This window comes from Arachis hypogaea, chromosome 5 (genome assembly GCF_003086295.3).
Source record: "Arachis hypogaea cultivar Tifrunner chromosome 5, arahy.Tifrunner.gnm2.J5K5, whole genome shotgun sequence".
NCBI lineage: Eukaryota > Viridiplantae > Streptophyta > Magnoliopsida > Fabales > Fabaceae > Arachis > Arachis hypogaea.
The window spans coordinates 25,940,988-25,950,495 of record NC_092040.1 but is presented as its reverse complement, the minus strand read 5'-3'; the positions used below and the strand labels follow the sequence as shown (position 1 = coordinate 25,950,495).

Sequence of the window (9,508 nt, the reverse complement as noted above, 5' to 3'; positions counted from 1 at the left end):
TAAAATAAAAAAGTCATATACTTTTTCATAACATTAAGGTATATTAAAAATTTAAAAAAAAATACAAATAAATACATTTCTTAGTGGACTTTTTCATACTATTCATTTTGATCTTCATCCTCATTGTTCTCGTCGTCGTCGTTCTCGTCCTCGTTCTCATCCTCATCCATGTCTTCGTCCTCATCCCCAAGTAGCTCATCATCATCATCATCATCATCATCATCATTATCTTCTTCTTCTTCTTCTTCTTCTTCTTCATATCTTGTACTATTAGTATCCAGTAAATCAACAATAATGTCAATATCATTTGAGATATGATTGTTAGATTGATTTGTGTCATCTTCTTGATATGCAAAATCCTCCGTTGTTTCAATCTCAATCTCACCTCTTGCTTTAGTCTTGAATATAAACCACCATTCTGCTTTTTCTCTGGTGTTGCTCATTGGATGAGGTGCAAAATATACTTGAATTGCTTTATGTGCAATGATAAACGGATCATATTTAACATATCGTCGATTCTTTCGAATCTGTATGATTCCATACTCTTTGTTTACTTTTGTTCCTTTGCCGATCGTGGGATCAAACCATTCACATTTAAATAGTACAACTCTTTTTAGTGGTAGCCCAGTATACTCAACTTGAATAATTTCATCAAGCTGGCCATAGAAGTCATTTTCATATTCACCATAACCTGTGCCTTTGACACATATTCCATAATTCTGAGTTGACTTTCCACTCGAGTGAGATCTTGTGTGAAACTTGAAGCCATTGACTTTGTAGATAGGCCAACATTTAACAATTCTCAAAGGACCCCATGCCAAAGAATGAATATTCGAATCTGTCACATTATTTAAAGGATCATGAACCTGTATTAAATAAGAACCAATAAGTTAGAATATAATATGTCATCTACCAAAAAATGTGTGTACAATAAGATTATCAAATCATGTTGACTTACATAATTTTTAAACCATTCTGCAAAATCCGCTTCAATAAATTGATCAACTTGTTCATCACTTAAAGTAATATGATCTTGGCGTATGAAGTCCACAAAGATCCTATAGTACATAAATTTCAAATAAATTAAAATTATTAATATCAGAAAATATTATTAATAGTAAGAATATATATAGGAAGATAAATACTCACTCAATATATGGCTTAATTTCATCACAGTTTATTAGTATATGATTCATGGCTGCACTGAATTCTTTGTCATCTAAATAACGAATTTTGCATTCATCAGCCAAACAACCAGGCAAATTAAAAATAGACAAATTTTGCTCAATTGAATCATCACTTTCATCATTTTGCTTTGCGTTGATGCTAGTTTGGTTAAAATAGTACTCACAAAAGTGAGAAATCTCCTCAATTAGGTATGATTCAACGATAGATCCTTCAACATGTGCTTTGTTCTTGACCTTTTTCTTAAGATGATGGAGAAACCTATCATGAAAAAATTCATAACAAAAATCAAATAAAAAATAATTGGCTTCATAAAACAGTAAAAAGAAATTTGAGAATAAATATAGAGGTGTGACTAAGGTACCTCTCAAAAGGATACATCCATCTATATTGCACAGGACCACCGAGCAATGCTTCGAATGGCAAATGAATAGGTAGATGTTCCATTGAGTCAAAAAATCCAGGAGGAAAAATACGTTCTAATTTGCATAGCACAATTGGAATATTTTCTTCAAGCTTATTGAGAACATCTTCTCGTAACGATGTTGAGCATAAATCTCGAAAAAATTGACTTAACTCTGTTATTGGCTTCCATATCTGCTCTGGCAATGAACTAAAAGCGATTGGGAGTAAACGTTCCATAAATATATGACAATCATGACTTTTCATTCCATATAACTTGCCCTCTTTCATGTCAACACATCTCCCTAAATTTGAAACATATCCATCAGGCATCCTTAACTCTTTCACCCATTCACATATTGCCCTCTTTTGCTGGAGGGTAAATGTGTAGTTTGCTTTGGGTTTTATAATTTTACCTCCACTTTGTACTGGCAGTTCTAAACTTTTTCGCTTGCAGTATAATGACAGATCCATTCTAGCCTTTGCATTATCTTTAGTCTTCTCTTTAATGTCCATGACAGTATTGAATATATTATCAAATACATTCTTCTCAATATGCATTACATCAAGGTTATGACGGATTAAATTATGACGCCAATAAGGCAAATCCCAAAATATGCTTCTTTTGGTCCAATTATGCATACTTCCATATCCTTCTATCTCAAGTTGCTCAACATCACTTATCTTATCATAATTCTGAACTATATCCCATATTTGCTCTCCAGTCAATCTTGGCGGAGGTTCTGATCTTTCAATTCTATTCTTATAGAATGCATCCTTGTTTCTTCTAAACATGTGATTATCTGGCAAGAATTGTCTGTGGCAATCAAACCATGATGGCTTTCCCCCATTTTTTAATTGGAATGCCTTTGTTCGTTCCATACAGTATGGGCATGCTAGCCTGCCTGCTATCATCCATCCAGATAACATTCCATATGCAGGAAAATCATTAATAGTCCACAACAATGCAGCTCGCATTACAAAATTTGACTTGGAATGAATATCATAAGTTAAAACGCCATCTTCCCATAGTAGTTTTAGCTCATCAATCAAGGGCTGCAGGTATACATCAATCCTAGTTTTGGGATTACGAGGACCAGGGATAATCATGGATAAAAACATGTAAGGAGTTTTCATGCACATAGAAGGAGGCAGGTTATAAGGAGTGACAATTATTGGCCAACATGAATATTGTTTACCAGATTGACCAAAAGGGGTGAATCCATCAGCACATAATCCTAGTCTGACATTGCGTGGTTCTTGAGAAAATTGTGGATGTTTTCTATCAAAATACTTCCATGCTTTTGAATCCGATGGATGCTCAATAACTCCTTTAAACTCGTGATCAAAATGGCATCGCATGTGAGGTGCTGTGTTCATTGAAGCATAAAGTCTTCTTAAACGAGGTATAAGCGGTAAATAGTGCATTCGTTTCAAAGGCACTGATTTACCCTTTTTACCTATCTTGTACCTTGGAGAATGACAAAATTTACATTCCTTTCTTGGTATATCATCCTCCTTGTAATACAGCATACAACCATTAATGCAACAATCAATTTTATTGCTTTCCATGCCAAGTTTTGATACTAACTTCTTTGCTTCATAAAAACTGGAGACAAGTAAGTTATCCTTCGGCATCACTTCTTTCATAGCTTTCACGAAATCATCAAAGATCTGTTGAGATACATTCCCTTTAGCTTTTATACTCAACATTTTAACTGCCATTGATAATTCTGAATGATCCATACATCCCTCAAATAATGGGCGCTGAGCAGACTGTAATAAATCATAAAATTTTTTAGCTTCTGCATTCGGAGGCTCCTCCATGTGTTCTTCAAATTGACTCATCAATTCTGGTCCAGCAGCATCGACCACCATAGATTCATACGAATTTCTTATTGGCACATTAGCATGCGGAGAAGAACATGTACCTTCTTGATTATCATGATCTACATTCAAGTGCAAAGGACTCTCTCCATGTGAATCCCAACACCAGTATCTTGGCATGAAACCATATTTATATAAATCTAGTAAAACCTCATCCGGAGTTAAAAAAATCTTATTTTTATGTTTGTTGCAAGGACATCTAAGTACACCACCTTCGAGTACAAATTGAGGTTGTTTTTTAACTGTATCAATAAAATGTCGAACACCATTGACAAATTCCTGTCGTAATCCTCCTCGGTTTGGTAAATTTCTATTGTACATCCACTTTCGTTGTTCTGGAATTTCCATATCTACATATAAAGTATATTAAAAATTAGATTACTTAAATAATATTTTTATGAGATAATCAACTATGAGTATAATTAATTTCATGTTACAAAATTATAATATTATATTTTGATAAATATACATCAGTGAACATAAAAAAATTCTAAAAAAACTATCTATACTATGAATAAGAAAAATTAATTAAAAATTGATAAAAAAATCAAAACTTAACAAAGAATATTGACAATGATATTATCAAAACTAATTTATAATGTAGTGTTTCGATCCAGCAAATAAATTGATTTTTAACATATAAAAAAATTAATTTTAGCCTCTCTTCAGTCTTTTTCTTCTAACCGTAAAGTAGTGCATAAACCAAGTACTAAAAAAAAGTTGTATTTTTTTAAAACTTAATTATATTTATTTATTTTTCATAAATTTGATATAATTAAAAATGTGACAAAAAATTTATACTAAAATTAGAATAAAAATAAGCTTGCAAAATATATTATCTATTAAAAGACTAATATTTTTCAAATTAAACAGTAGAAATGATAAATTTTGGTATCCCAATAAAATAATTTATACATATAATCTCTCAATTACATTCTCTTTTTATAATCATTTACAAAATAAATATGAAAAATAGTTATTAAATATTTTCAATAAAATAATGACATATATAAAATATACGTATAGAATTATTGCTATTAACAATGTGCAAATGTTATTTTTTGGAAAAAAATCACATAGTAAAAAGAAAAAATATAAAGATATAAACAATGTTTTCTTTTTTTTTTTTCTCAGTAAAATGTTATCTCAATAATATTCTTAATATTATATTAAATGAAATATAAATAGTTTTTTACGGTGACAAGAAGGCATAATATATACAATTATAGCCTTCACTAAATGAGCTTGAAAGAGCCGTTAAATGTTTAAGTGTGTGTTTGAATTGTAATTTGTCAAACTGGAATTTGAATAAAATCAATTTTGAATAAAAGTAAGTTTGTGTCAACATAATTTATAGTTGAAAACTTTCTAGTTTCTACACTTAGAGTGTGTTTGTGAAACACATTTAGGTTGTTGCTAGTTATTATTGATTTTTTCATAATTTTTTTTAAATAAATACTGAGAATATTAAAACAATTATTCTAATTTTTGTACATTGTTTACTATTTTAATTTTTTATAATATGTATTATTGTTCCTATTAAAAATGATAAATTAAAATTAAAATTAATTATAAATAATAATAAAAATATAACTTGTAAAAAATTAGAACCTAAAATAATAAAAAAAATATGATTATTAAGAGTACTAAAAAAGAATACTAAAATATGTTATTTTATATATTATTTTTAATTTAATAAATAAATATTAATTTTTACTATAAAAAAATACTAAAAAAGTTATCAATTTTTATATGTTATTTTTAATTTCATAAACAAATATTAATTTTTATTATAACAATAAAAAACTATAATATACCAAAATAGAGTACTATAAAAAAATACTATATAAAAAATATTAAAAAAGATTAAATATACTTAAAAAATAATACTATAATTTAATATTATATTTTTTTAGTAATTAATTAATTATTTATCTAGAAGTGATTTTAACTAATATTATCCAAACAATATTTATTTTATCAAAATCAATTTTAGTAAAAATTGCCACACATAAATTATGTTGGCACAAACTCACTTCTACCCAAAATCAATTCTACAAAATCAATTCCATTCAAACTCCAGTTTGCTCAACGTAAATCCAAACACACACTTAGGATATGTTTAGCAAGCACGTTGAAAGAGGAAAAGCACATTACAACTTCTTGAAAGAGGAAAAGCACATTACAACTTTTTAATAGTAAAAAATCATAGTAATGAACATTAAATCACATAATGATAGTTATTAAAAAAATTTACCTCTATATAATTTTTTTCAAGAGAACTCTTTAGCACATTAATATAAAATTATATAAATAATGTAAAAAAATTGGAGAAAAAATTACTTATCTAAAAATCTTTGGTACGGATTGTGAAATGAATTGGAAATTTGTGAGCTAAAACAGTTGTTAGATTGGATATGTACCTAGCAAGGATATTCCAGTGCTCAAATTAAGATGGATTTATAAAGTATATGTGTGTGAAATAAAGAATGTAACTAAAGAATCTCTGACTTATATAATTCGAGGCAGTTATCTCATCTTATCTATCTTATCTTTTTTTTGGTGACTATCTATCTTATCTAGTAATATAAAAAAAACAAAAATTTCAAATATTAATTTTATTAAATATTTATCTTTTCAGATTATTATATAACAAAAATTTAAGAACATAATTTAATTTAAATATTTTAAAATTATTATTAGATATATTTTTTTTAAAATATCTATCTTTTAGATATCAATATTCTATTCTATAACTTATTGAATATATTTTTGTTGTAATTTTATCTTTTTTAATTTGATATTAAAAATTAGATATAATTTTAATTTTAAAAAATTTGTTATACATAGTTATTTCAATGCCACTTATTAAATTTCACTTTGCGCCAAAATTTGTTTTTTTTTTTATCAAAACCGCCTTCTTTTAGTTTCAGGGGATTAGTTTTTGAGTGCCTTCTCCCAGTCCCTCGTATTATAGCTACTTAGGTTACCTTGTCAAAAACCAAACCTTGTTTCAGAACTTTCTTTTGGTTTCACTGTTTCCTGGTCAGTTCTTCATCTCCTTCTCCCTCCTCCTGCGTGCTCTGCCTCCGGACTGTGGTTGCCGCTCGTGCTTCGTGATTCTTCTGCGTGCTCTGCTTCTGTCTGTGCGTTGCCGCTCGTGCTTGGCCGCTCGTGCTCTGCCTCCTGTCTCAGGTCTCAGACATCCACCACTCCAACCTCCAATCTCGCACCTCAGACCACCTCCACCATCATCAATCGCACTCCCAGTTACCAGCCTTCACTTGCGAACAACCGCCCAGCCTCCTGCATGTGTTTGCCTCCGCCGGTCTCAGAACCTGCGCCCCTGCCAGCCTCAGACACCACCCCTTCGCTTGATTGTTCGTGCCTCCTCTTCTTTTTGTGCGTCTTCTGCAAGGTTCTAATTTTTGTGAGTAGTGTTTCTTTCTCAGCTTTGTTCATTGATAATTTTCTTTCTTCATTGTTAATTTGATTGTTAAGGGAAGCTTTATGTTAGATATAAAACATTAGGTATTTTGGTTGAACATATAAAATTGTATTGGTAGGGCTGTACTTTTGATATGTTTGCAGAACATGTTGCCTTAGAGATAAGAATTGCAATTGAAAACAGAACTGAGATAGATGACTCTATACAGTTCACTAAGTGGAAAGAAAAGAACATTTATAAAATTTATGAAGATGCACCCATCTTCATATATAGATGACTCAAATTTTGACTTAACTGATGGGATTTTAAAGTTCCTCCTATTACTACGCTTGCTAGCATTGCTCTTCTGCCTTGATACTTTGATTTTATCTATACCAAAATAAAGTCAAAGGTAAAAGTTAACTGCTTAAAGATACGAAAGTAATTGGTAGTTTATTGTTTTGGATTCTAATTTTAGTTTGTTATAATTTTTTATTTTATAATTTTTGTTTTGGATAATATACAAGGAAAGTAATTTCAAGTTAACTAGGCCTTATCACTTTGCTCACCTTGCATTCATTAGCCTTGAAAGTATTAATGGACATTATCTTAAGCTTTGGACAATATTCCAAATAAAACTTATGCAGAGATGGCCATGCTGCTCTGTAACACTGGGGAAAAATGCCAATCATGTTCCAATTATCAGTAAGTCGAAGCACCTGAAGCGCAGGAAACTCAATGTTGATTCCATTTTGATGACTTGTATCACCATCTGAGCTGCATTCTCCAATCACATATTTCAACTCACCACAATAATCTATATCCAAAGACTCCAATTGCACAAGGCCTTGAGAAAAAGTAACTGGGATTACATATTCTAGCATTTGGCACCCCATAATATGAAGTTTTTTCAATTTTGAGAAGATCACCCTATGATCCTGTCCACTTATCTCCTCATCTTCAAGTATATGCTTCAGTTCATCACATGAAAATATATCTAGCTTTTCCAACTGTTGCAGGCCTCGAGCAATCGCAGGTGTGAAGAGACGCGTTTTCAGTGGACATTTGCTTATATATCGATGCTCTAGCTTCTCAAAAAGGCCACTAGGAGGCACACCATGGTATAAAGCTCCACTTGATCTCATCGGAATCACATAACCAAAGCTGAATCCAGCCATAATCCATAAATCCTTCTCTTTCAATTTGGAATATATCAGGTGTGATATTTTGTGCACCTCCAACAATATTTGCTAGAAGCAGAACCTTTGCTTTCTCTGCCAACGCCACAGCTGATGCATATGATGTATCAAAACAGCTAAGAATTAAGGTTCTACGACAGCTAAGGATTTTATCTCCATGACCCTTAAATTTGTGTCCTAGTTGTATATGGTACCTTGCCAATGCTTGAGGGACTCTAAAATTTCTGAAGAATTCAGTTTGGCCTCCATTACCATTGTCCCAAAAAATCTATTTCATTTTAATAGAAATGATATTTTTGAAAATGATATAAAAAATTATTTTAAGCGCCCGTTCTTCTTCGACGTTCCACTTCCCCACTTCTTCCGCGTTCTGCTTCCATTTATTTTTCTTCTAACCGTTTGTTAAAATGGCTTTTATAATATATAACCTTTTGATTGTATCCTATGGCTTCTTTTTAGGAAAGCAGGAGTCAGTAACAAGCTACACGCACACATATTTTAGTGAAGACTACGGCATAATCATGCATTCTAATAAAGAAATGAGTAAAAAGGTATTTATGACTGGAATTTTATTGCAAAAACACCTAGCGTTTTATTATGTGATTATTTGATGTAATTGACTTTGGTTTGTGACTATGAATTATAATTGTCGTTGATAATATTGTGATTATAGTTTAATGGTTGAATTTACTTTGAGTATGTCTGTGTTGCGATTATTGTTTTGGTTGAATTGAGTGCTTGTAAATGAACCATGTTGTTGCCTTGTTAGAATTGGTAACGAAAAACTAGGAGAAAATTATCGAGTTAGAATGATATTACTAAGTGTGTGTTTGGATTAGAGTTGGTCAAACTGAAGTTTGAATGGAAGTGATTTTGTACAATTGATTTTAGATAGAAGTGAGTTTGTGCCAGTATGATTTATGTTTGGCAATTCTATACTAAAATTGATTTTGATAGAATGAAATTGTTTGGATCATATTAGTTAAAATCACTTTTAGATAGATAATTAGTTAATTACTAAAAAAATATAATATTAAATTATAATATTATTTTTTGGTATATTTAATTTGTTTTATACTTCTTTTAGTATATTTTTTATATAATATTGTTTATAAAATTCTATTTTAGTTTGTTATAATTTTTTTAATAAAAATTAATATTTATTTATTAAATTAAAAATAACATATAAAAAAATATATTTTAGTACCTTTTATGAGTACTCTCAATATATAATCTTATTTTGTTTATTATTTTGGATTCTAATTTTTTACTAATTATGTTTTTATTATTATTTGTGATTTATTTTTTATTTAATTTATTGAAAAAAACTAAAAATTGAAAATATTTGAAATGACTTGAAACAAATATGAAAATTCTTTTGGAAAAAATCAATAATGATCATCAAAGG

General features: G+C 29.8%; 2 protein-coding genes across 3 annotated transcripts; both read right to left on the bottom strand.

Annotated features, from left to right (window-relative positions):
• Positions 1-6,602, bottom strand: LOC112801008 (uncharacterized). Of its 2 annotated transcripts, XM_025843492.3 has the most exons (6): positions 6,465-6,602; positions 1,550-3,824; positions 1,352-1,446; positions 1,150-1,219; positions 959-1,058; positions 1-866 (listed from the first exon to the last, which is right to left on the bottom strand). In XM_025843492.3, the coding sequence occupies exons 2-6, from the start codon at positions 3,820-3,822 to the stop codon at positions 99-101; spliced, it is 3,306 nt and encodes a 1,101-aa protein (XP_025699277.2). In that variant the 5' UTR covers positions 3,823-3,824; positions 6,465-6,602; the 3' UTR covers positions 1-98. The 2 variants fall into 2 exon arrangements, with proteins under 2 accessions (XP_025699277.2, XP_072093023.1); XM_072236922.1 differs by lacking the exon at positions 6,465-6,602 and having other exon boundaries at positions 1,550-3,962.
• An 841-nt stretch (positions 6,603-7,443) lies between these two features.
• Positions 7,444-8,079, bottom strand: LOC140184853 (uncharacterized). The gene has a single exon (XM_072238041.1). The coding sequence runs from the start codon at positions 8,077-8,079 to the stop codon at positions 7,444-7,446; it is 636 nt and encodes a 211-aa protein (XP_072094142.1).
• Positions 8,080-9,508: the final 1,429 nt, after the last annotated feature.